Source organism: Pezoporus occidentalis, unplaced genomic scaffold (assembly GCF_034315485.1).
Source record: "Pezoporus occidentalis ecotype Australia unplaced genomic scaffold, CSIRO_AGI_Poc_V1 ctg307, whole genome shotgun sequence".
NCBI classification, from domain to species: Eukaryota; Metazoa; Chordata; class Aves; order Psittaciformes; family Psittacidae; genus Pezoporus; species Pezoporus occidentalis.
The window spans coordinates 344,659-372,240 of NW_026915019.1; the positions used below are offsets into that span (position 1 = coordinate 344,659).

General features: G+C 45.4%; 1 protein-coding gene across 4 annotated transcripts in view; it reads left to right on the forward strand.

Moving 5' to 3' along the window:
• The window catches only part of ADAMTS3 (ADAM metallopeptidase with thrombospondin type 1 motif 3), a 103,333-nt gene that overhangs the window by 70,761 nt on the left and 4,990 nt on the right, over window positions 1–27,582 (forward strand). The window contains exons 7-22 of one of the 4 annotated variants that reach the window (XM_062627780.1): window positions 9,733–9,889; window positions 11,133–11,238; window positions 12,211–12,354; window positions 13,502–13,634; window positions 14,147–14,260; window positions 15,257–15,402; window positions 15,948–16,123; window positions 17,011–17,144; window positions 17,673–17,796; window positions 18,858–18,914; window positions 21,017–21,097; window positions 22,834–22,997; window positions 24,062–24,224; window positions 24,931–25,063; window positions 25,315–25,522; window positions 26,830–26,947. In XM_062627780.1, the coding sequence (XP_062483764.1) occupies window positions 9,733–9,889; window positions 11,133–11,238; window positions 12,211–12,354; window positions 13,502–13,634; window positions 14,147–14,260; window positions 15,257–15,402; window positions 15,948–16,123; window positions 17,011–17,144; window positions 17,673–17,796; window positions 18,858–18,914; window positions 21,017–21,097; window positions 22,834–22,997; window positions 24,062–24,224; window positions 24,931–25,063; window positions 25,315–25,522; window positions 26,830–26,947 (2,158 nt within the window). The remainder of the gene's footprint in view (window positions 1–9,732; window positions 9,890–11,132; window positions 11,239–12,210; window positions 12,355–13,501; window positions 13,635–14,146; window positions 14,261–15,256; window positions 15,403–15,947; window positions 16,124–17,010; window positions 17,145–17,672; window positions 17,797–18,857; window positions 18,915–21,016; window positions 21,098–22,833; window positions 22,998–24,061; window positions 24,225–24,930; window positions 25,064–25,314; window positions 25,523–26,829; window positions 26,948–27,582) is intronic. The other 3 variants (XM_062627782.1, XM_062627781.1, XM_062627783.1) reach the window with 3 other exon arrangements.

Here is a 27,582-nt window from a genome sequence, read left to right on the forward strand (position 1 = left end):
GGGCCAGTCGCTGGTGACCTGGAGACATCTAGTTGATGGGCTATAAAAGCATTACACAGCAGGCAACAGCATACAATTGAGTTCACTGGCTGTTTTCCCCTAAAATCAAATCCCCTTGAGGTATACATCGGACTTCCCCATCTTCCCGCATTACCCACCAAATATATCCAGGTCCCTGAGCAAAAGCAATCCCACGAATGGGTTTGCCTTTACCTGAAGCAGGAATTACCCAGACTGTCTTCCCCAGCAAATTCTTCATATGCACCACGGGAACTTTGTCCCCCTCTACAATATGTAACAGTTCTGACTGGGCTGGGCCAGCCCTGTTGGCAGATCCTCTGGTGTTGACCAACCAGGTGGCCTTTGGTAAGTGTGTATCCCAATGCTTGAAAGTTCCCCCACCCATTGCTCTCAGTGTAGTTTTTAACAACCCATTGTACCGTTTGATTTTCCCAGAGGCTGGTGCATGGCAGGGGATGTGATATACCCACTCAATGCCATGCTCTTTGGCCCAAATATCTATAAGGTTATTCCGGAAATGAGTCCCATTGTCTGACTCAATTCTCTCTGGGGTGCCGTGTCGCCACAAAATCTGTTTCTCAAGGCCCAGGATGGTGTTCCGGGCAGTGGCATGGGGCACGGCGTATGTTTCCAGCCACCCGGTGGTTGCTTCCACCATGGTAAGCACATGGCGCTTGCCTTGGCGGGTTGGTGGCAGTGTGATATAGTCAATCTGCCAGGCCTCCCCATATTTATACTTCAACCATCGTCCTCCATACGAAAGAGGCTTTAACCACTTGGCTTGTTTAATTGGAGCACATGCTTCACACTCATGAATAACCTGGGCAATAGTGTCCATTGTTAAGTCCACCCCTCGATCACGGGCCCATCTATATGTTGCATCTCTGCCCTGATGGCCTGAAGTGTCATGGGCCCACCGGGCCAAAAATAATTCACCTTTACGTTGCCAATCTAAGTCCATCTGAGCCACTTCAATCTTAGCCACTTTATCCACTTGTTGGTTGTTCTGGTGTTCCTCAGTGGCCCGACTCTTGGGTACATGGGCATCTACATGACGTACCTTCACCACCAGGTTCTGCACGCTGGCAGCAATATCTTTCCACAGTGCAGCAGCCCAGATGGGTTTACCTCTGCGTTGCCAGTTGCTCTGCTTCCATTGCTTCAACCACCCCCACAGGGCATTTGCCACCATCCATGAGTCAGTATAGAGATAAAGTACTGGCCACTTTTCTCGTTCAGCAATGTCCAGGGCCAGTTGGATGGCTTTCACCTCGGCAAACTGACTCGATTCACCCTCTCCGTCAGCAGTTTCTGCAACTTGTCGTCCAGGACTCCATACAGCTGCCTTCCATCTCCGATGGTTTCCCACAATACGGCAAGAGCCATCAGTAAACAAGGCATACTGCTTTTCACTTTCTGACAGTTTATTATATGGTGGGGCCTCTTCAGCGCGCATCACCTTCTCCTCTGGTGACATTCCGAAATCTTTGCCCTCTGGCCAGTCCATGATGACTTCTAGAATGCCTGGATGACTGGGATTTCCTATTCGAGTTCGTTGTGTAATTAGTGCAGCCCATTTACTCCATGTAGCATCGGTTGCATGATGTGTAGAGGAGACCCTGCCTTTGAACATTCAGCCCAGCACGGGCAGCCGGGGTGCCAGAAGGAGCTGTGCTTCAGTGCCAATCACTTCCGAAGCAGCTCGAACCCCTTCATAGGCTGCCAGTATCTCTTTCTCAGTTGGGGTATAGCTGGCCTCAGATCCTTTATATCCCCAACTCCAAAAGCCGAGGGGTCGACCTCGAGTCTCCCCTGGAGCTTTCTGCCAGAGGCTCCAGGTAGGACCGTTCTCCCCAGCTGCAGTGTACAGCACATTTTTTACATCTGGTCCGGTCCGGACTGGTCCAAGGGCTACTGCATGAACTGTCTCGCGTTTAATTTGCTCAAAGGCTTGGTGCTGCTCAGGGCCCCATTTAAAATCATTCTTCTTCCGGGTCACATGATAGAGAGGGCTTACAATCGAACTGTAATTTGGGATGTGCATTCTCCAGAACCCCACTGCACCCAAGAAAGCTTGCGTTTCTTTCTTATTAGTTGGTGGAGACATTGCTGTTATCTTGTTGATCACATCTGTGGGGATCTGTCTACGTCCATCTTGCCATTTTATTCCCAAAAATTGAATCTCCTGTGCAGGTCCCTTGACCTTACTCCGTTTTATGGCAAAACCGGCTTTCAGCAGGATTTGGATTATTTTCCTCCCTTTCTCAAAGACTTCTTCCGCTGTATCGCCCCACACAATAATGTCATCAATGTATTGCAGGTGTTCTGGAGCTTCCCCCTGTTCCAGTGCATTCTGGATCAGTCCATGGCAAATGGTAGGGCTGTGTTTCCACCCCTGGGGCAGTCGGTTCCAAGTGAACTGGACACCCCTCCAAGTAAAAGCAAACTGTGGCCTGCACTCTGCTGCCAAAGGAATTGAGAAAAATGCATTGGCAATATCAATTGTGGCATACCACTTGGCTGCCTTTGACTCTAGTTCATACTGAAGTTCTAGCATGTCCGGTACGGCAGCACTCAGTGGTGGTGTGACTTCATTCAGGCCACGATAGTCTACTGTTAGTCTCCATTCTCCATTAGACTTTCGCACTGGCCATATGGGGCTATTGAAGGGTGAGCGGGTCCTGCTGATCACCCCCTGACTCTCCAGTCTACGGATCAGCTGATGGATGGGAATCAGGGAGTCTCAGTTGGTGCGATATTGCCGCCGGTGCACTGTTGTGGTCGCAGTTGGCACTTGTTGTTCTTCAACTTTCAGCAACCCCACAGCAGAGAGATCTTCTGAGAGACCAGGCAAGGTGGACAGCTGCTCAATTTCCTCAGTCTCCAAAGCAGCAATACCAAAAGCCCACCGGTACCCTTTTGGGTCTTTGAAGTACCCTCTCTTGAGGTAGTCTATGCCGAGAATGCATGGAGCCTCTGGACCAGTCACAATAGGGTGCTTTTGCCATTCCCTCCCAGTCAGGCTGATTTCAGCCTCCAGCACAGTCAACTCTTGGGATCCTCCTGTTACTCCAGAAATATAGATGGGTTCCACCCCTTGACAGCTTGATGGCATCAGGGTACACTGTGCACCGGTAGCAATATCGCAATATCCTGTGGGGGTGGTGTAGCTACTGTGCTTGGAGCTGGGGTAACCGCACTGTCTGTTGCAGTTGAAGTTTGAGCAGCTGCTGTACTTGCCACTGGGGTAGCTGTGCTGTTCATTGCAGCCAAAGTTTGAGTAGCGACTGTCGCTTTGCCCTCAGATCCGCCGACATTCTTTTCCTTTTGAAGGTGCTGGATAGTGTTGAACAAGGCCCTGTAAGCGTACGCCAAGCCCCAGCACGTTGCCGTGATTTGTCCATCTCTGGTATGGCCAGAATGACCACACACCTCATTTAAGTGTTTTACTAATTCTTCTGGATTTTGCAGTTGTTCGGTAGTGAAATTCCAAAGTACTGGAGGGGCCCACTGACCTAGATGCTTGCCCATACTATCCCACACACCCTGCCACTCATGGCTGTCCAGCCTCAGGGAAAATCTCTCGGTCCTCCTACATCGTCGTCTGACCCCAGACAAGACCCAAACCTGAATCTGCTTAACTCTTGAAATCAGTAGTGGGTAAAACACACTCTGTATGTGTGTTAGCATGGTGATTCCCATCACCATCAGCAAACAAGTCTCAACAGCATTAAAAGGCCATTCAAAAAATTCAAAACTCTCAAATGTAAATGGTCTGGGGGGACGACTAGGAGGGTAAAAGGATGTCTCCTTCCCAGGTTGAGCACCTGAGAAGGAGAAAAAAGATGTGTAATTGCTAAGCACCTCCATCATATACCTCCCAAAGTATAAAGGTGGTGACCACACTGGGAACATAAGCCAGATCAGTTTCATGATCAATGATTCTATTGTATTACAAGTCATTACCATAAAGTACATTGGGATAAAAACCTTAGCCCAAGCCCCACACTTGAAAAACACTAATACAGCAAGTACCGGATGGACGTAAGATATCATATACTGAAACTGTGAGATCAAGAGGAACAACCTTGAGAGCCAATAAATCAGCATTGTGACGAGTGACTATTAATCCAGTCAGATCTGTTCTTATCTCAACCCCTCGTGCCCCACGTTGGGCGCCAAAACGAACTGTCGTGGTTTAAACCCAGTCAGGTAGCTTGTTCACTCACTCCCAGTGAGTGGTGCCGAGCTGACAACAATCGAGGTCCGTGTCCGTCTCCCCCCCACCGCCTCCCCGCACCGGGGCTCTCCCCTTCCCCGCTCCCGGAGGAACGGGGAGGAGGATCGAGAGAGTGCAACTCCTACGGGTTGAGACAAAAACAGTCCAGCAACAAATCACCACCGCTACTATCAGCTAAAACAATGATAAGGGAAAATAACAAGGGAAGAGAATACGATACCACCGGCCAAGAAAACGAGTCCCACCCGGAAGCCCCTGTCCTTCCGGGTAACTCCCAGTTACCCCTCACCCCGGGCATGACGTGCTGTGGTATGGAATACCTCCCCGGCTAGCCCGGGCCAGGCGCCCCGTCTCTGCTTCCTCACAGCCTCCCCTCCTCCCTGGCAGAGCATGAGCCTCACAAAGTCCTTGGCCAAACCAAAATATTCTTGTTATCAGCTCTGTTCCCGAGCTGAAAGTCAAAACACTGCACTGCACCAGTTAACACAAAGGAAAAACATGACTGCTACTGCAGAACCCAGGACAGAACTTCACCGCTGAACAAGTGCCAATCACGACCACAACAGTGCACCGGCGGCAATATCGCACCAACCAAGACTCCCTGATTCCCATCCATCAGCTGATCCGTAGACTGGAGAGCCAAGGAGTGATCAGAGGACCCGCTCGCCTTTTAATAGCCCCATATGGCCAGTGCAAAAGCCTAACGGAGAGTGGAGACTAACAGTAGACTATTGTGGCCTGAATGAAGTCGTAACCACCGTTGAGTGCTGCCATATCAGACATGCTAGAATTTCATTATGAACAGGAGTCAAAGGCAGCCAAGTGGTATGCCACAATTGATATTGCCAATGCATTTTTCTCAATTCCTTTGAGTGCAGAGTGCAGGCCACAGTTCAGTTTTACTTGGAGGGGCATCCAATACATGTGGAACTGACTGCCCCAGGGGTGGAAACACGGCCTTACCATCTGCCATGGACTGATCCAGACTGCAGTGGAACAGGGGCAAGCTCCAGAACACCGGCAATAGAATCATAGAATCATAGAATAGTTAGGGTTGGAAAGGACCTTAAGATCATCACCTTGGGCAGGGACACCTCACACTAAACCATCTCACCCAAGTCTTCGTCCAACCTGGCCTTGAACACTGTCAGGGATGGAGCATTCACAACCTCCCTGGGCAACCCATTCCAGTGCCTCATCACCCTCACAGGAAAGAATTTCCTCCTTAGATCCAATCTAAACTTCCCCTGTTTAAGTTTTAACCCGTTACCCCTTGTCCTGTCACTACAGTCTCTAATGATGAGTCCCTCCCCAGCATCCCTATAGGCCCCCTTCAGATACTGGAAGGCTGCTATGAAGTCTCCACGCAGCCTTCTCTTCTTCAGGCTGAACAGCCCCAACTTTCTCATGTGGGGTGATACAGTGGAAGACGTTTTTGAGAAAGGGAGGAAAATAATCCAAATCCTGCTGAAAGCCGGATTTGCCATAAAATGGAGTAAGGTCAAGGGACCTGCACAGGAGATTCAATTTTTGGGAATAAAATGGCAAGATGGATGTAGACAGATCCCCACAGATGTGATCAACAAGATAACAGCAATGTCTCCACCAACTAATAAGAAAGAAACGCAAGCTTTCTTGGGTGCTGTGGGGTTCTGGAGAATGCACATCCCAAATTGCAGTTCGATTGTAAGCCCTCTCTATCATGTGACCCAGAAGAAAAATGATTTTAAATGGGGCCCTGAGCAACAGCAAGCCTTTGAGCAAATTAAACGCGAGACAGTTCATGCAGTAGCCCTTGGACCTTTCCAGACTGAGCCAGATGTAAAAAATGTGCTTTTCACAGCAGCCAGCGAGGATGATCCTACCTGGAGCCTCTGGCAGAAAGGTCCAGGGGAGACTCGAGGTTGGACCCCTTGGCTTTTGGAGTTGGGGATATAAAGGATCTGAGGCCAGCTATACCCCAACTGAGAAAGAGAAACTGGTAGCCTATGAAGGGGTTCGAGCTGCTTCGGAAGTGATTGGCACTGAAGCACAGCTCCTCCTGGCACCCCTGCTGCCCGTGCTGGGCTGGATGTTCAAAGGCAGGGTCTCCTCTACACATCATGCAACTGATGCTACATGGAGTAAATGGGCTGCACTAATTACACAACAAACTCAAATAGGAAATCTCAGTCATCCAGGAATTCTAGAAGTCATCATGGACTGCCCAGAGGGCAAAGATTTCAGAATGTCACCAAAGGAGGAAGTGTTGCGTGCTGAAGAGGCCCCACCATATAATCATCTGTCAGAAAGTGAAAAGCAATATGCCTTGTTTACTGATGGGTCCTGCCGTATTGTGGGAAACCATCGGAGATGGAAGGCAGCTATATGGAGTCCTCAACAACAAGCTGCAGAAACTGCTGAAGGAGAGGGTGAGTCGAGTCAGTTTGTCAAGGTGAAAGCCATCCAGCTGGCCCTGGACATTGCTGAACGAGAAAAGTGGCCAGTACTTTATCTCTACACTGACTCATGGATGGTGGCAAATGCCCTGTGGGGGTGGTTGAAGCAATGGAAGCAGAGCGGCTGGCAACACAGAGGTAAACCCATCTCGTCTGTGCAGTGTGGCAAGATATTGCTGCCCGGGTGCAGAACCTGGTGGTGAAGGTACGTCATGTAGATGCCCATATCCCCAAGAGTCAGCCCACTGAGGAACACCAGACCAACCAACAAGTGGATAAAGCTGTTAATATTGAAGTGGCTCAGATGGGCTTAGATTGGCAACACAAGGGTGAATTATTTTTGGCCCGGTGGGCCCATGACACTTCAGGCCATCAGGGCAGAGATGCAACATATAGATGGGCCCGTGATCGAGGGGTGGACTTAACAATGGACACTATTGCCCAGGTTATTAATGAGTGTGAAGCATGTGCTCCAATTAAACAAGCCAAGTGGTTAAAGCCTCTTTCGTATGGAGGACGATGGTTGAAGTATAAATATGGGGAGGCCTGGCAGATTGACTATATCATACTGCCCCCAACCCGCCAAGGCAAGCGCATGGTGGAAGCAACCACTGGATGGCTGGAAACATACGTTGTGCCCCACGCCATTGTCCGGAACACTATCCTGGGCCTTGAGAAACATATTTTGTGGCAACACAGCAACCCAGAGAGAATTGAGTGAGACAATGGGACTCATTTCAAGAATAACCTTATAGATATTTGGGCCAAAGAGCATGGCATTGAGTGGGTATATCACATCCCCCACCATGCTCCAGCCTCTGGGAAAATCAAACGGTACAATGGGCTGTTAAAAACTACACTGAGAGCAATGGGTGGTGTGTGAGTTACATCAGAGTGATTCATGTCAGCAACTCAGGGGTCCTAGTGATCATTGCACTTTGTGTGGAGATGGAATCCCTTGTGATCACTGTGCTATGTGCAAAGGCTATGATGTGTCCCACAGTGAGGGGGAAGAAGAAACAAGGGAATAATTCCCCTGGGTCAACCACAACATTGTGCAGAGAAACGTTTTGTTCATTGTTTAAATTGCATGAATGTTCTGGGGGGGGAGGGGGGGGAGGTAACTTAGAGGTATGTCCTGTTACAGAATGTTGTGAAATCTGTTTGCTGAATAAATAAACACATAAGGAGTGGAATTTATGGGGGCTAAGATGGCAGTCAGACTTGTGATAGACATAATATTTCTTCACCCGGAGACAAGACCCTAAGAACAGGTGGAGAAGCCCGGGAAAAGAAGACAACAGGATTGGCTGAAACCCAAGAAGCCCGGGAAACCAAAAAGTATAAGAGACTATCCCTAGAAGTTCCCCTTGTGCGTCTCGGACAGAGCGGAGACTCCCCAGCGCACCCAGCGCTGCTTGCTTATTGTCTCTCGATATTAATTATAATGAAAATCAATTAAAACAGATTGGGTAGATTTTTGTAACATGGTGGAACTTTCAAACACTGGGATACACATTTACCAAAGGCCACTTGGTTGGTCAACATCAGAGGATCTGCCAACAGCACTGGTCCAGCCCCATCAGAACTTTTACATACTGTAGAAGGGGATAAAGTGACCTGTGGTGCACATAAGGAATTTGCTGGGGAAGACAGTCTGGGTTATTCCTGCTTCAGGTAAAGGCAAACCCACTCGTGGGATTGCTTTTGCTCAGGGACCCGGATATACTTGGTGGGTAATGTGGGAAGCTAGGGAAGTCCGATGTGTACCTCAAGGGGATTTGATTTTAGGGGAAAACAGCCAATGAACTCAACTGTATGCTGTTTGCCTGCTATGTAGCACTTTTGTGGCCCACCAGCTAGATGTCTTCACGTCACCAGTGACTGGCCCTAACTTCCCTCGACCATCATCCCAACAAAGAATGATGAAACCAGAGGAGCTCAGCAGTGACCAGACAAGTTCTGCGATGTCATCAGCAGGCAACAATCCCACACTGCACACTGTCTCTCCTGCTCTGAAAGACTGTTACAAGAGACGGAGCCTGACATCATGAACCAGATGAACTCAGCAGCTTTATAGGGATTGGTCCATGCACTAGGGAATATCTCTCTCTTTGTGTCTGCGTGGATGTGTATATATATATATGTATATATGTATATATATGTATATGAGACAAGAGTGATTTATGGTATATTGAAAAATGTGGGATCTGAGCATGACGTGAATGGTATGGAATAAGGGGTGGATACTGTCCTGGGTTCAACAGTAGCAGTCATTTTTCTCCTCCTTAGTAGCTGGTGCAGTGCTGTGGTTTTTTTACTTTCAGCCTGGGACCAACGCTGATAACACCGATGTTTTTAGTTGTTGTTAAATAATGTTTACTCTGACCAAGGGCTTTCTGAGTCTCATGTTCTGCCAGGGAGGAGGGGAAGCGGGGAGGAAGCAGAGACAGGACACCTGACCCAAACTAGCCAAAGGGGTATTCCATACCACAGCACGTCATGTCCAGTATAGAAACCGGGGGGAGTTACCCAGAAGGCCCACATCACTGCTCAGGTCGGGCTGGGTATTGGCTGGCAGATGGTGAGCGGTTGTATTCTCTTCCCTTGTTATTTCCCTTATCATTATTATTATTGGTGGCAGCAGTAGTGGTTTGTGTTATACCTTAGTTACTGGGCTGCTCTTATCTCAGCCCATGGGAGTTACATTCTTTCAGTTCTCCCCATGCCTCCGGGAGTTGGGGGAGGGAGGGGCCGCGGTGGGGGGAGTGAGTGGATGTGTGGTTCTGAGTTACCAGCTGGGCTTAAACCATGACAAAAAAAAAAGCCCTAAAGATGTACTATTACATGTGCATGGTCACTGTTAAGATACCCATTCTCTTTTCTCACAGGAAAGAAGACTGTCATGACTTTACAGTGATAGGGCACTAGGAAAATAGAAATGAGGACATGGTTGGTGCTCCAAGAAAATCCAGACTTGTCTGAAATCCCTGCCTTAGAAGCTTCTGTGTCTAATGTGTTGCTCTTTTTCAGTCCATTAGCTTGATTGAAAGGGGGAATCCCTCCAGAAGCTTGGAGAACGTTTGCCGCTGGGCACATCAGCAGCAGAAGTCGGACCCCAACCACTCTGAGCACCACGATCATGCCATCTTCTTAACCAGGCAAGATTTTGGGCCTGCTGGTATGCAAGGTAATGCTGACCTGGAGCAGAACTGTCTGGGCTTGGTGTTTCTTGCCTAGCATCTGTCAGAAAAGAGGGAGATTTGACAGTTGTGTTATTACAGAATCATGACAGACTGGTCTGTGTTGGAAGGGACCTTAAAGCCCATCCCTGTGCCAGGGCCTCACCACCCTCACGGGGAGCAGCTTCTTCCTAATGTCTAATCTCAGTCTCCCCTTTGTCAGTTTAAAGCCATTTCCCTACAGGCCCTTTTCCAAAGCCCCTCTCCAGGTTTCTTGTAACCCCTTTAGGCACTGGGAGCTGCTCTAAGGTCTCCCTGAAGCCTTCTCTTCTCCAGGCTGAACAGACCCAGCTCTCTCAGCATATCACCAGAGCAGAGGTGCTCCAGCCCTTGCAGCATCTCCGTGGCCTCCTCTGGACTTGCTCCAACAGCTCCACGTCTCTCTTGTGTTGGGAGCATCAAAGCTGTTATGTGATCCTGAGGCAAAAAGCAATGTAGGCTTTTATTCAGCAAATACTTAAGTGTTCAATTTTAAAGATGTACTGAAGATTGATCTTGTTGGGGTGAGCAGATAGACTGATCATAACTTTCAGTTTCCTCATCTGGCTTTAGAAAAGGCTCTTGTTATTATTAGATATAATAAAAATAGCAACTATTATTATATAAAAAGCTACTTTACATTGTATAAAACCAGCTATTTACTGTCTCTAAACACCAGGTGTTTGTGTGTGTGTGTGTGCAGGGATCAGTAGGAACACTCCAAGCACTTTGCATTCAACTTTGCTTTTGTTTTGTTGTTTTGTTTTGTTTTGGCTGTAGATTTGTTTTTATAGACAGCACACCAGCTACTTGGTACCTGCATTAATCTTTATGACTCAAGAAAGAGGAAGTAAATTCACAGCATGTGATTTATATCAATGCAGATAAAGGAGAATCTGGATTAGACCATGTTTTGGCTGTCCAGTTGTGTTTGGTACTTCCGAGGTCCCTTTACCTTGCAGGGGAGATGAGGGTCTGAGTTCTCTTTTGAGTCCAGGCTTTGAAGTGAAACTGAGATGTCAGGCAGACTTCAGAAGGATTTTAGCCATTTACTCTGACAGCAATTGCAAAGGCAGAGAAAAAATAACCACCAAAAGAAAATAGTCCAGAAAATAGTCCTAGGTTCTTCTTACTTTGTAAGATTATGGGGGGGGGGTCTCGTTTACAGTAAATATAATGGGCAAAAGAATCAAATGTGACTTCTTTCAACAGGATATGCCCCTGTTACTGGCATGTGTCACCCGGTCCGAAGCTGTACCCTCAACCACGAGGATGGGTTTTCATCAGCTTTTGTTGTCGCTCATGAAACGGGTCATGTGTAAGTCTTAACTTTTACAGTTAGATTGCCAACAAAATCTGGTACTGCATCTCCTGCTTGCATCAGGTGGTTTAATTTTAATGTCCATATGAAAGGTATCCTGATTTTATCTCCATTCCCTTGGAATGCATAGGGATTTAAGGAATGAAGAGGTAGTCAGGAAAGAAAGGAAGAAGAAGAGAGAGGGGGAGTTTTGTTTTCTCAAGGGCGAGGCAAAGGTGGGTGAGGAATGTGGAAGGCCCAGGCAGTGGATTCAGAAGCTTATCCAGCATCCATAACTTCTTTCTTCTCATTGACTGAAAGTGCTAATTTGTCAGATTTGGCATCTCATCAGGAATGATAAAATGTGGGTAACTGGTTAAGCAAAGGTCTTTGATAGCTGTCTGAATGAATTAACGTCAGGGTACTGAGGATCTGATTTTTGTCTTCCTTAAGCAGCACAGGCTGCTTATTCAGTTCACTGCGGGGAATTTAGCCCCATCGGAGATGACCAGACCACTTGCATATTAACCTGTTTCAGGTTCACATTTGGAGATGAAACATGGTAACTGCATTAGCTCTTTGAAAATGCAAAAGGATAACTCTTAACCCTGTGTTTAATTAGGTGCTTTGGGTCAATGAATATACGAATGTGAACAATTCAGTGTCTGAATGAAGAGCTCCCTAATGAGCTGAATTGTTGCTTTTCTTTCTCTGAAGCATAAGAAGTCGTCATCATCATCATCATCTAGTGATTTCATTCCTGAATGAAATCACAAATACAACAAAGTATAACTTAAAGAGTACTGAGAGAATCCATATGTTTTGGTAACAGAGAAGATCAGTTTGAAATGCATGTGGTGTATGTAGAATGCAAAAAACAATTTCATTTTGCATGATTACTTGTGCATGAGAAACTGTTCTCTTCGCAGTTGTTTTATACATTGAAGAACAGGAACTGCCTGGGGTCTGATGGCTGATTCTTTGTTACAGGCTGGGAATGGAGCACGATGGGCAAGGGAACAGATGTGGGGATGAGACAGCCATGGGGAGTGTGATGGCTCCCTTGGTGCAGGCTGCCTTTCATCGTTACCACTGGTCCAGATGCAGCGGCCAAGAACTCAAAAGATACATACAGTAAGGACCTGACAGCACTTGGCGGTAGTTGTTTTCCTATAGGAAATCAAAGTCTTGGCAGTTCTGGGATGTGGAGCCAGTGTGCTGCCCTCTGCTAGCCAGCAGAGAGGAGAGGCCATCCCAGTGTGATGGAACAGGCACAAGCATCATAAAGGGAACCCTTGGCTGTGGGAGCTCCTTTTGATAAACACAGGGGTACTGAGGAATGGGATACCCCAGGGTGGCCCAAAGGGATTCTGCCTTTAAAGGCACCCCAGTAGGATGCTCTGGGCTTTGGGGCAGCAGCAAGACATCACCATCACTTCTAATCATCTTCTTTTCCATGCTCTTCCCCTTCAAATCTATATTAGAAAAGCTGTAAGGCTTCCTCACATAGGGCTGCTCTCAAAGCCTGTTGCCTTCTCCATGACAGTGATGGAGGCTCCATGTCAGATAGCTGGTGTTTTCCCAGGGTTTTTGATTTCTCTAGGAGTTATGCTGTGAAACTGTCGGGATGAAGCCCTAAATTCAGAAAAGGAGCTTACAAAAGTTGTGGAAGATAGGTGGTGACATGTATGCACATGTCTGAATTAGGGAGAAAAGAATTCCTACAAATATCTACACTATTGTAGTATCATTCCATGTATGTACCTGTTCATCCATTTCTTACTCAGGCTTCCTTCTCCAGTGCAAATACCTGGTTTTGTCAGTAAAAACTGAGTAAAAATGTAATGGGTTGACCCACATCTCCTACAGAAGAAACCCTGTGCATAATATAAAGCATAAAATAGTAATAGGTTGAGACCTTAGAGCTTCAAGTGAAATATCCCAGCCCACCAATATTCCTGGTTTAAGGCACCAGAGTTAAACAGGAATGAGAAGAAAGCAAGCCTCATTCATACTCTTGGTGTAGTCAGGGCTTCATCCCCATGAATGCAGGAGATGTCAGGTAAGAAGGCCTGTTCTCAGGCTACTGTCCTGTTTCAGAGCTCCATCAAGTCAGTGGAAAGAGTCCTTCTGTGCTTTGGAGAGCAATACCTGTGTCAACAGGTCAGAAAACAGGTTGGAGAAAATTAATATTGCCTTGCTAAAAATAAGTACTTCAATTGTGCTGATAAAAACCCCCAAATCACTACATCTCATTATTTTTATTTCTGCCTTTCCACAGCTCTTATGACTGTCTTCTTGATGACCCTTTCGAACATGACTGGCCCAAGCTTCCTGAACTGCCAGGCATCAATTATTCCATGGATGAACAGTGCCGCTTTGATTTTGGTGTTGGCTACAAAATGTGCACAGCGGTACGTCCAAGGAAGTCCTTGCAAAGACAAAAGGCCAGGCAGCAAGTTGGTGCTTGGTCTTAGTTAAAAGCTGCAGTATATGCATTTTCTCATAACTGAAGAGCACTTAGTGGAGTAGTTTAAACAGATCTAGGAAGAGGAGTGAGATATTTATGGGTGAAACCCAGTCGTATGGGTCATTTGGTTTAACGATCAAGTGGATGGCAGCACAGTCCACGTGACACAGACTTGTGGTAGTGAACCCAAAGAAGAAGGGGAAAAAAAATCTCATTTTTCTCCTATTTCTGGGTGTCTGCTCCTTTCCTCTTCTCACCAGCTTAGAGCTAGAGGATGCAGGGGATAAGCACTGCCCTTCTCTTTCTGAAGATACGTTTGCCCTTCTGTCCCTGAAGATACTCTACTTACCGACAGCTGTGCATGTGAGATGAATTGACTGGGTGGGATGAATCCTTATCTGAAGAATATTAGTAATCTAACACTGAATTTCATCTCATAAATGTCCTGCATTTCAGTTCCGAACCTTTGATCCATGCAAGCAGTTGTGGTGCAGCCATCCAGATAACCCATATTTCTGTAAGACTAAGAAGGGACCTCCACTTGATGGGACTGAATGTGCCCCTGGAAAAGTGAGTGAGGTGTTTTCACTGTGTTTATACTGGAAAGAGCCAATTACATTCATTTTGGTTAAAGGGCACAGAGGAAAACAGGGAATTGCCTGGCATCCTCTGGAGCCAGAGGAAGTAAATCATGGACATAGAAACTCCAATTGAGCTGTAACCCTCAGCCTCTTCTGTGGCCTTTTTGTTATCTTTTTTTTTTATTCTTGTCTCATCTGCAAAGTGTACATAAAGTGTCTTTATGAATCCATGGTAGCAGATAACGCCATCACTGTAGGACCACTTCTTAAAGCCTGTGGTCCAGACATCCTGTGGCTACATGTTTGTGTAGGCTTAGGATTAGTTCTTTATGTTTCTCTTTTAATATGCCCATTAGTGGGTGTTCTGCTGCTAATTTATTTTTAATTATAAAATTACACTCAGATAAATGTTTGTTTAGCAAACTCCATGTATTCTGAGATACAGGAGAGCCACTCAGACCATCTGAATGTGCCCTTGCCAGCAGCAAAACAACATCCTGCCCAGTGACTAGCCCTCTGTTCCAGTCTGCTGGATAAGTGTGATATTTGGCCAGTATGAGGAAAAAAAAAGAAAAAAGAAAGAAATCAGCTAATCCTCAGCAAAACCTTTATCCTGCTAATATTCAGAACACTAAAATCCCTTCCAAAAAGTGGTAGTGACTGAGAGTCAGATAAAACAAAGACCTGAGGAGGGTGGAACATGTTGAGCTTCGCACGCCTGCCCATGGCAGGGTTCAGGCTTGGGTTTATTAGCACTGCCTGCTCATTGATGGAGCAGAAGGCCTTCAGGGAGGGGCCAGAGTACATGGACCCTCATCCCTCTGTCCCCAAGACAGTCTCTTCTTGCAGTTGATTCTCTGAGATGCCCCTTCCCAGCCTATGAGCTCACTGCTGTGTGCTTTAAATGTCACTGCAATTACATATTTGATTTGGGGTTTGCTTCTCTTCTTATCTCGTCTCTTTCTCTTTGCTTGATGTCTGCCAGTGGTGCTATAAAGGTCACTGCATGTGGAAGAACGCTAACCAGCTGAAGCAGGATGGCAACTGGGGACCCTGGACAAAATTTGGCTCCTGCTCCCGGACCTGTGGGACTGGAGTTCGCTTTAGGACTCGCCAGTGCAACAATCCAATGTAGGTCCTCTGGCTTCGTGGCAGGTCCAGTGAGGGGGCAGTCATTACAGGTGGCAGTTTAAATGGCATTTACATTGTGGATGGAGTCTGCCCAAATTCATATTCTGTTCAAGCCCCTTGAAATGGACCTTTCTGCAGGGAGCCAGGATCATTTTGGGTGAATCCAAGAACTTCCAGAGGAAAGACTGCAGAAAACCATCCCAAAGATTTAGCTGATACGTAAGAGAGTGAAGAGTACATGGTGTGTGAGCTCAGCAAGCTGCAGGACCAACTTAGTTAACCTCTAGCTGTAAATTAACTATTATTGATAGCATAGATGTGCATACATGTCACTGGTGCATTTGAGTGTGTGCCTTGGGGATGCATGGGCACATGCTGAGGTTACACCACAGTGTAACTTCTCTGTTCCCATTCCTGTCTCTTCCGACCCCTTTTTTGTGAGACTGTCTCTTTTAGAGTATGAAGTTTCACCTAAGACAAAAGAAAAATCCCCAGAGCTCATATCCAGAGGGTTTTAGAATGTTTTGAATGTTTTCTCATCACAGGCCCATTAATGGAGGTGAGGATTGTGCTGGCGTCAACTTTGAGTTTCAACTTTGCAATACAGAGGAGTGTCCAAAGCACTTCGAGGACTTCAGAGCGCAGCAATGCCAGCAACGCAATTCCCACTTTGAGTATCAGAGCAGCAAGCACCACTGGCTGCCATACGAGCACCCCGACTGTAAGTTCTGTTATTTGCCGTGATTACAAGTAAGTCCTGGCATCCCCATGAGTCTTGTTCCTGAGCCACGCAGAGAACAAAAATAATTGATGCATGAGCCTTGTATAGGTGAGCAGAAAAACAAAAGCAGAAAGTAGATTAGAAATTAGGCAGAAGTTCTTCCCTCTGAGGGTGGTGAGGCACTGGCATAGGTTGCCCAGAGAAGCTGTGGCTGCCTCATCCCTGGCAGTGTTCATGGCCAGGTTGGACAGGGCTTGGAGCAACCTGGTCTAGTGGAAGGTGTCCCTACCTGTGGCAGGGGCTTGGAACTGATGAGCTGTAAAGCTATCTTCCAACTCGAACCATTCCATGATTCTATGTAAAAAAGATGGCTCCATAAGGAAAGAGTAGAAACAGTTGTAGTTTCCCCACCTTAGGCCAACTAGCTTCCCTTCACTTTCATCCTGCTCTTGGTGAGAACATGGTGTAGCAAGAGGCTTGAAGCTCACAGCTCCTGTTGGACTAGCTAGTAGATGCCCATTGCATGCAACATGCTGCACTGCCCAGATCCAGCTCTCTGCCACTGGGGCAAAGCTTGGAAAGCTGCTGGTTGGGTCTCTTACCCTCTCTTCAGTACAACTCTTCATCTTGCACTTGAGTGCAATGTGTCAACATTTTATAGCAGCTGATGAAAGTATTATTAAGAGTGTTTTTCTAAGGGCACTGATTTCTGTGGGAATAGCATCTCAAAGTGGTAGCATATAATTCTCAGCTGGTTTTTTCCCTGTCTACTAAAGGTCCTTTCCAGCTCTCTTAAATTCTCTTCACTCCTTGGGTGGAATATTTTTCTGAAGTACATCTAGATTGCTCTTAGTTTATGCAGTTCCTTCCCTTTCCTTGCTACACAGCTAATAAGAGATGCCACCTGTACTGCCAGTCCAAAGAAACTGGAGGTGTTGCCTATATGAAACAGTTGGCACACGATGGGACTCGCTGTTCCTATAAAGATCCCTACAGCATTTGTGTTCGTGGAGAATGTGTGGTGAGTGATGCTTCCCAAGGTCATCCCTGAGTTGGAGCTGGGCTGTGGCACACAGTGGGTAGAATCAATCACAACAGCTCAGTGTGCAGAGATAAACCTTGCTAATGTTTCTGAATTAAGTATTTGCAGCATCATATTCCTCATTAGGCCTTGAGATTTTAATTAAACTAGAGCAATGGCACAGACCTGGTCCATGGAAACACTCCACTTTTCTTCAACTGATCACTTCCTTTCCCTTTTTTTCACGCTTTGTTTCATGTCAGAAAAGAATTGTGTCTATTCTTTTGTCTTTCACATCTTGATGGGTAGTGAACATAAAGCAATAGTCACCTCCTGTTTATCACATGAAACCCATTATCCAGCACTAGATTTGCAAGTAATTGGTGTTTAAATAAAATAGATCAGCGCTGGGTGGTTAATTCCCTCTTTGCATTAATTTTGGGATTGCTTCCCACCATAGCTAAAACTGACAACCAGTGACAAAACCTTCTTTGATTTTTTGTGGTTTTTTTGCTCTTCCTTCCGCAGAAAGTGGGTTGTGACAAGGAAATTGGTTCCAATAAGGTTGAAGATAAGTGCGGCGTCTGCGGCGGGGATAATTCTCATTGCCGGACTGTGAAGAGAACTTTCACCCGCACTCCCAAAAAGCTTGGTAGGAATAGCCTTTTCCTGCATCTGGATACAGTTTTGGTGTGTCTGTCATACTTACTGTCTTTGCAGACCTGCTTTTAGGTAGCAAAACACAAGCTGTAAGCTGATGTGCAAAACCAGCTTAGTCCCTGATAAAGAAATGCTGTCTTTAAAATGACAGGACAGTATTTCTGTCCTTTAAAGGAACTGTTAGGAGAAAGCTTCATCAGTCTCAGTGTATGGAGAAATACTCACCATGCAGAGCATGTTTAGTTCTTCTTTTGAAGTTTTGAAGCCCAACTAGACCATGTTTGTGATGAGTAAGGATACACAGATTTTTGCTAAACAATAATGAGCAGTGAAATGCAGAAAACATCATCTGACACTACAGCCTCTGTCTGTAGGAGGACTAAAGGAAACATTTTGTTGTGAATATTTCTATTTTAAGGCTTTCCTGTATTGCTTTTTATTGTTTTCCAGTCTAAGGAAGCTACTCAGGGAAATGTATCTTCTGTATGGCTGGGAGCAGGTATTTCAGGAGACAGGAGAGAAAGGCTAAGGGCAAGATGATAACACCAGTATCTGCATTAATGGTTTAGATGTTGGTTAATTGCTGCCGTGAAGCATTAATAATTAAATTTAGACAGCAAGCAGCTAAATTAAACTTGGACCAAGATAAGTTAGTGTGCAACTGGAAATGAAATACATAAAATATGCTGCTGAAATTCTTATTAATTATTACAAACCAATTGGAAAAAAATACTGATTGTAATGTTCAGATTTACTGATTGTACTTATAAAATTACAGCAGAGAGCCTTTCGGAAAAGGATAATTCCCTGGAGGCTGGTGGACTGGACACAGAATAATGCAAGAATTATTCAGACTTGGGGAGTTATGCACTTAAGAGTGTAACTTATGCCTCATAGTGAGGCTCAAGACTAAAACAGCTGGGCAGAGTGCTGTTAATCAGCCACTTAGTTGCAAATTATTATGGAAGTGATAGTGTTTATGAAATGTTTATTGTTTTACCATAACTTTGGCAATCTAGTCGTTAAAAAAGACTAATTGACCTCTTCCAACAGGAAAACATTTAAGCAAGAGGTGCCAAAAAGAATTCAAGTTTCTGGAAAATGAAATCTGCAAGTATCCAACTTAAAATCACCTACCTGAATTTTGACTGGTCTGGCCTTCATTGACTATTAATGTTTGCTGGATGTGTCTAGTTCTGCTTAAAACTCATTTGAATACACAATGTCACTTATACTTTACACTTGGAAAGACCATCTGGCTGAGAAACATAGTCAATGAAACCACAAGCCTTGGCTCCCATAGCACTAATTACAGGCATTCTGTTTAAGGGAAGACAAGAGGAGCATTTACATTGCCTAAAGGAGCTCACAATATTTCCCTCTCTGAAACAAGAGTATAAAAACATGCTGAGTAAGTTTAAAAGGCTTGTAGGATGAGAGGCATCCATGGCAACTCTCGTTCTTGCTGCAGTTCACATCTCTGTTCTGACACTGACAGATAACACCAAATCAGGCAAAAGCTTTATGTTTCATATGCTTAAAGGATGATCAGTGAAAAGATTGGCATGTGCTGTTTGCACAGTCACTCATCAGCCAAGAGCATGATTTTACATTTTCCTAGCTCTTCCTTTTTGTCACTTAGATCTTCCAAGGAGCTGTAGTATGACAGGTGCACAACAAGCTACCAGTGTATTCACTAGTCTCAAGATCCCCAGTATGAAATGGAGCAGAGTAAAAAACAGAAGGGAAATTTGCTCAGCTCTTAAAAAGGGATCTGCAGAGATTTATCACCATTAAATCTGCATTTGGTAAACAGAAAATAATAGAACTATTAAAATATTGTGCACTGAGAGTGCTTGTGATGCTTTTGAGTAAAACTTGATGTAGCAGTACCTTTTGACATATCCCTAGGAGAGATTTTAGTTTTCCTAATGACAGTATTTAATGTTATACTAATAACCAATGGTTTGGACTGATGAATCATTGTAATTTGAAATAAGGATCATGTTCTTTGGGAACAGCTTTTTACTTTTAGCTGTAGAGAGTTGAATTCACTTAAAGAATCAGCAAAGTAATTGATGCATTTTTGTTGTGGTTTAAGCTCAGCCGGCAACCTAGAACCACGCAGCCGCTCACTCACTCCCCCACTTTTTCCTCCCTGCCACTCCCAGAGGGACAGGGAGGAGAATCAAAAGAATGTAACTCCCATGGGTTGAGATAAGAACAGTCCAGTAACTAAGGTATAACACAAACCACTACTGCTGCCACCAATAATAATAATGATGATAAGGGAAATAACAAGGGAAGAGAATACAACCGCTCACCACCTGCTGACTGATACCCATCTAACCCTTCCAGGTAACTGCCCCCAGTTTATACAGTGGGCATGATGTGCTGTGGTATGGAATGCCTCTTTGGCTAGTTTGGGTCAGGTGTCCTGTCTCTGCTTCCTCCCGGCTTCCTGTGCCCCTCCTCCCTGGCAGAGCATGAGACTCAGAAAGTCCTTGATCAGAGTAAGCATTACTGAGTACCAACTAAAAACATCAGTGTTATCAGCATTGTTCTCAGGCTGAGAATCAAAAACACAGCACTGCACCAGCTACTAAGAAGGAGAAAAATGACTGCTACTGCTGAACCCAGGACAATTTTACATTCACAGTTGTAAATAACTTGTGTTGGCTTCCATACAGACGAGCCTTTTCTGATGTGTAGGGGCAACACACTTCATGCTACACCCTCCATGCTACACCCTCCTCCCTCCACTCTTTGATGTCTCAGAAGTAAGCAGACACACTTCAGACATTAACATCTAATAATATGTCAATAAGTCAGTTCCACTCTAACAGCCTGGCTGATGAGTGATTTGGAAAAAATAAACAGGAGGACTTGTGTTTTTCACCTTGTGTGCTGAGAAAGCATAGGAAACATTTTTGCCTAACTTGTTGGTTGACGCAGCCTATAGCAGTGTAGCTAGTCAAGTGACAAATAGATTTGTAACTGGTTTCTCCCTCTGAAAGAGGAAAAACACAAGGAAGTCCTGCCAAACAGGTTACAAAACTATTTGCTCTGTTTCTTTCTGACACTGCTTCTCATTTGGTGATGGATGCCCTCTTCTGCAAGTAGAATCTGGGTCACGTAGCACACTCCTAACCATAGCTGTCACTTTTTCTTTCCGTCTCTGCTTTCTCCATTGACTACTACACATGCCAAAGGGTACCTAAAGATGTTTGACATCCCTCCCGGTGCTCGACATGTGTTTATCCAAGAAGACGAGGCTTCTCCTCATTTTCTTGGTAAGTGTTTGTCTCCTCGGGGTTGGCTTTGAGGCATGATGAGAAGCACAGGGCAGTCATACAGAAGAGCTTGAGCAATGAGATAATCAGATTCAAGTATTCTGGGTAAATACATACACTCAGAATTGCATGTTAAGGACTGCATTCTACAGCATCAGCTCAGCAAGCAAAAATTTACCTGTCATTTGAATCCTTTGAAATATTAAACTGATCCCAGTTTTCATGTTTACTAACAAAAGGTTGTCATCACTCACATTTAAATGGGCACTTCCAGGGTAAAAGTTCTGTTTACTGATATGTGAATCAAAATTGATATCTGTAATTATTCTTATTTGCTGCAGATTGTAAGCAACAGCTGGTTTAATGAAATGAAGATTGAGGAACTTCTGCTATATTTGCAGTCTATTTATTTATTTTTTTCTCACGTAGGATGGTTCATAGTGTTGTCAATCAGTTTGTATCTTACTACTTACCATTTCCTAATTCTTAAGGGAGAAGAGTGAGATCTTCCATGGTAATGGTCTTTTAATCAGCTGTCCATGTGCTAGGGCAATGTCTTTTGTAAACCCTTCAGGCAGAGTTGGATTAGTAACTAAAAATAATTAAGAATAGAAAAGAAAAGAGGGAAAATTAAAAAAAAAGAAAAATAAAGAAATTTTGATGTTGAGATCCAAGTGCGGCATTTTGGACCAAGCATAGCCTGATAGTAACTTTCAGAGAAGCATAGCTTTGCTTTGGCAGTAAGTGGCTTCGTGAAGCTATTCACCAGGTACTCACAGCTCCTGCATTTGGATTATGATAATCATAGGAACTTGTAAGATTTCTGCATAGTTTGTCTTCTCATGTTTTATGATGCATTGGTAAGAATTGTACAAAAGAAAAAATAAGAGTCTGTCTTTCACATATCTTATGTATTGGCTTCTGATTGGAGCATAACACTACTACTACTACTAATCATTATCATCATCATCCCCACACTACCTAATTTTCAAGGTGTGGTCTAGGAACCCAAAACCACATAGTTTCCCAGCAGTTCCAATGCCTCAGCTCTTTACTTACTGATTTTAGCATCTGGTACACATATATGTATACAAAAGAAACTACAACATGATGAAGCTGTCATTTTCATAAACTGAGGAAAATAAGAAATGTACTTGGAGTCTGCTGAGTGTCTGTTATACTACTGCACATTGCGGGTAATACTGATTTTGGTCTTGGGCAAATAAGGAAGGCAGGTGATCGTGAAGATTTGACCTGAGTTCCTTGCTACTACCCATGCTTCTCAGGAGCTAAGCTAGTATGGGAAATGTGAACATTACATGGGAAGAGGTGCTTCAGTCTAGCTCTAGCTCTAGATCTGTGTCTAATTCACATGGATAAGGAGATACAGAATTGAAGCAAACACACAAAAACATCTGTTATCAAACGGGGATTTGAAGGCTGCATGAGACAGCCTTGGGGGGCCTTTCTCTGAGCCAGGACATCTATAGCAGTTCATAGAATTACAGAGTGGTTTGTGTTGGAAGGGACCTTAAAGCTTATCTAGTTCCTATCCCCCTGCCACAGGCAAGGACACCTTCCACTAGACCAGCTTGCTCAAAGTCCAGACCTGGCTTGCTAGCACATTGGGGTATTTTTGCACAAGTCCTGCTGTAATATCTCCTGTCAAGTTTCACATAAGGGCCCATGATGACTTGTTCGGGAGGCATGACTGGCCCTGTTTTCAATCCTTTTAGCAATTAAGAACCAGGCTACAGGACACTACATTCTGAACGGGAAAGGGGAGGAGGCCAGATCCCGATCTTTCATCGACCTGGGTGTGGAGTGGGAGTACAACATCGAAGATGACATTGAGACTGTCCACACTGATGGGCCCTTGCATGATGCGGTGGTTGTGCTGGTAGGTTACATATTACAGAGTGAGAATATGGTGGGTTTGTCTTCTATAAAAAGTGGGTGGCCAGCATGGAGTTTGTGCTGAGACAAATCTCTGTGGTGTGATGACTTCCTGAAGAGTGCATGCAAGGAGGTGGCTAATACCCTGAAGCCTTTTCCCATGAGTTGTTACCCTCATCTAAACTGCTGCCTGTTCGTGCAGTGGTAGCATGTCAGCAGCAGCCAAACATATTGCATTGTTGGACATCACTGGGATGCTTTCAGTGGACTGAAAAAGGACGTTGCATGTCAAACCCTCTCTGAGACCAGCCCTGCTCTGTTGGCAGATAATGATGGGGCTACACCACCCTTTCACAGAATCATAAAATCACAGAAGGGTTTGGGTTGGAAGGGACCTTAAAGCTCATCCAGTTCCAAACCCCTGCTACAGGCAGGGACACCTTCCACTAGACCAAGTTGCTCCAAGACCTGGACCTGTCCAGCCTGCCCTTGAACACTGCCAGGGGTGGGGCAGCCACAGCTTCTCTGGGCAACCTGTGCCAGGGCCTCACCACCCTCACAGAGAACAACCTCTTCCACAGGTCTCATCTCGATTTCCCCTCTGTTAGGTTAAAGCCATTCCCCCTAGTCCTGTCCCTGCAAGCTGTTGTCCAAAGCCTCTGTCCAGGTTTCTTGTAGCCTCTTTAGGCACTGGAAACTGCTCTAGGGTCTCCCTGGTGCCTACTCTTCTCTAGGCTGAAGAAACCCAGCTCTCGCAACCTGCCTTCAGAGCAGAGGTGCTCCAGCCCTAGGATCATTTTTGTGGCCCTCCTTTCATCCTGGATAATGCTCTCCCACTTGACCAGCTTAGAACTCTAGCCTAGAAATGTGTCTCGTTTTAAATGGCTCTATGTTGATCTTACTTTTGTTAGTTCTAACTGTCAAGACAAACCCCAATTTTGCTTCCCCAGTGAGTTAACTAGCAGTTTTCATGTTTCCCCAAAAAGCCAGGCCTCGCTTTCTTTATTTTGCAGAGGAATAAATAATAGCTCTGGTTTTGTACCACTGTTTACTTTTGGTTATTAATAGATCATTCCTCGGGAGAATGACACAAGATCCAGCCTGACTTACAAGTACATCATTCATGAGGACTCGGTACCAACTATCAACAGCAACAATGTCCTTCAGGAAGAAGATACTTTTGAGTGGGCATTGAAGAGTTGGTCACAGTGCTCCAAACCCTGTGGTGGAGGTAAACAGATGGTTTAGCACCTTCTGGTCATGAATGACCAGTTACCCAAAGCGGAAAAGTAAAAGGTGGGGGAAGCGAATAATTTACAACTCTTGGCCTTCCATTTCTTTAAAAGTAGTTTGTTATTTTGCATGCCCCAGCTTAAAATATCTTATTACATAGCTGATAATTGTGTGTCACATTTGCAGTCTAGGAAGAAAAAGTCTTTCTTAGGTGTTTAAATTCAATACCCAAATCTGTTGTGGAAGTACAGACTCAGACATTCATGCTACTGAGGATTCACTTTAGTTATGGCATGTACATCACTCTTGGGTAAAGAATACGGAATGCAAATGTCAAAATAACTTTAATTCTTGCATACATGTCCTGGGTTCAGTGGTAGCAGTCATTTTTCTCCTTAGTAGCTGGTGCAGTGCTGTGTTGAACAGATGATGTGTTGTGGTAGCGAAAGTACTAAAAGGAGACTCGGGTTCATTCCCATGTTAGCTGGTGACCCACTGCTTGATGTTAAGGAGGTAATTTCTCCCCTGCTGTGGTGTGATTTGTGTGTAGTGCAGAGGTTTCTCTAAGGGGTCATAACTGTCCCTTCTGGCCTTAAAGACCTGTTGCAGTGTCATGTTATCAGTTGTCCAGAAACTGATATTTAAGCCATAAATTCTAATGAGGACCTGTTTTTCCTAATTTTTTTTTTCTGAACTATTTTCAGGGTTTCAGTACACCAAATACGGGTGTCGCAGGAAAAGCGATAACAAAATGGTTCATCGCAGCTTCTGTGAAGCCAGCAAAAAGCCCAAGCCCATCCGTAGAATGTGCAACCTGCAGGAATGCACCCAGCCTCTGTAAGTATGCCTTAAGTAAGTACTTAAGGATAGAAATGGTTGCGCTTTGCAGTCGGAAGGTGACCCAGGCCAAATCGGGTAGGTAGGATGCTGATAGCTTTCTAGGCTGGAGTTGCGTTGTGGTTGTTTTTTTCTATGGAAGAAAGGTTATTTATCTTATTGAATGGTTTCATCTCAAAAATATTGTGTACTAATGGCTGCCCAACCTGGCAGCAGTTTGTTGTGGCATCTTCTTCCTTGTTTCTTCCCAGCTGGGCAGCAGATGAGTGGGAGCACTGCACCAAAAGCTGTGGGAATTCTGGGTACCAGCTCCGTACAGTGCGCTGCATCCAGCCCCTTCATGATGGTGTGAACCGCTCCGTCCATTCCAAGTACTGCAGTGGAGACCGCCCCGAGAGCCGCCGGCCATGCAACCGTGTACCATGCCCTGCACAGTGGAAGGCTGGACCCTGGTCTGAGGTATGTGAGCCATGAGCGGGCCTCGCACCTGGGTGAACATCCCATCCATCCCAAGTCAGGTCTGTGCCAGACAGCTTCCAAAAACATGGAAATTTGCAGCAGATAATGCCTTTGAGCTTCATGGGCTTCTATAGCTCTCCAGACTTCTCCAGAAACCAGCAAGGAAAACATTCACAATAGTCAACCATGTCCTCGGCTGCATCCCCAGCAGTGTGAGAAGCAGGTCAAGGGAGGGGATTCTCCCCCTCTACTGTGTTCTGGGGAGACCCCCCACTGCAGCCCTGCATCCAGCCCTGGGGCAGGAACACGAGGGGGACATGGAGCTGTTGGAGCAAGTCCAGAGGAGGCAACGGAGATGCTGTGAGGGCTGGAGCACCTCAGCTCTGGAAACAGGCTGAGAGAGATGGACTTGTTCAGAATCAAGAAGAGAAGGTTCCGGGTAGACCGTAGAGCAGCTTCCAGTGCCTAAAGAGGCTACAAGAAACCTGGAGAGGGGCTTTGGGCAAGGGCCTGCAGGGACAGGACACAGGGGCAATGGCTTTAGCCTGACAGAGGGGAGATTGAGATAAGATCTTCTTAGGAAGAAGTTCTTCCCTGTGAGGGTGGTGAGGTCCTGGCACAGGTTGCCCAGAGAAGCTGTGGCTGCCCCATCCCTGGCTGTGTTCAAGGCCAGGTTGGACGAGGCTTGGAGCAACCTGATCTAGTGAAAGGTGTTCCTGCCTGTGGCAGGGGCTTGGAACTGGATGAGCTTTAAGGTCCCTTTCAACCCAAAACACTCTGTGTATCGTCAGATACACAGTCCTGCAAAAGGAATGCTGGAAGTTTGCTTGTTTTTCTCAAGTTGCCTACTTCTCACTTCCCTGCTTCTGAGGGTCACATAGCATTTTTTACTCACTTCGGCTGTTCTGGAATCAGAGTTTCTGCAAGTGTTGCTACTGTTGTAATGACTTCAGAGCAAACAGCTGAACCCTACAGCTAACTCAGTGAACACTGAGTTTCTCTGCCCTTTGTATTCTCTTTACCTTGTGTTGTCAAGATCAGGGATTGGTTTAGAGGAAGAAAAAGTAGGAAAATTCATAGTATGCTCTAATAATAAATTTAACATTACAGAAAGCAAGAACCAAAGGAAAAATCATCCTCTTTTGCCTTCTTCTTCATAATGTCAGCCTTCACCCAAGTCTCCTTTCGAAACCAATTTCTGGAATGTGCAGCCTGACCTGAAAGCCAACCTTGGGCTATTTCAGACACATGAATTTTTGCACATGGCTGTGAAAGCTCAATATCCTGTCTTGTCTTGTGTTCCATAGTGTTCCGTGACCTGTGGGGAGGGAACTGAGAGCCGGCAGGTCATATGCCGTGCCGGTGATCAGTGCAATGGAGAAAAGCCAGAAGCAGTGAGGGTTTGTAAACTCGCTCCCTGTAATGGTAAGAGAATGTCTCAAAATGATTGTGGGTATTTTATGGGTGGTGGGTAGCAGTTTTATAGGATGAGGGTCACAGACATTCCTGCGTCAGTGCAGCCTGTCAAGAGAGCACAGTGCTGGGTAGAGATGCTAGGCATCCTTTGTTGGAAATTACCCCACTTTTTTTCCGGCTAAAGGCTCCCTGTTGTTTAGTCCAGCACATTACTGATACAGTAGCTGCAGGTGTCCTGTGCTTCTCACACACTTGTTTTGTAAAGATGATAAAATAGGGGGTCAAACACATCAGCCCGAGGTGCATGGGCTGAAATGTTGGTGAAGGTCAATCCAAATTCAACCCTGCTTGACATCTAAATCCCAGGATAAGTTTTGCAAGCCACCAATTGAGGAAATGAAAAAAAAAAACCTTCATAAAAACGGAGGCACAGAGCACTGATAAGGTTCCTGGGAATCTCATTACATTGTTGTCGTAGTGTTTTCTGAACAGATTTTTAAGCTTTTGATGACAACAAAGCCTTTCTTCCTTTGACTGTCTGAGATTTGGGGGTTAGTTGGTTTTTAAATCCCTCATGGTAGTCATCACTAGCTGGTATTAAAAAATAGAGTAAGGATTCTTTGAAGGTGCAACGTGCTTTCCCA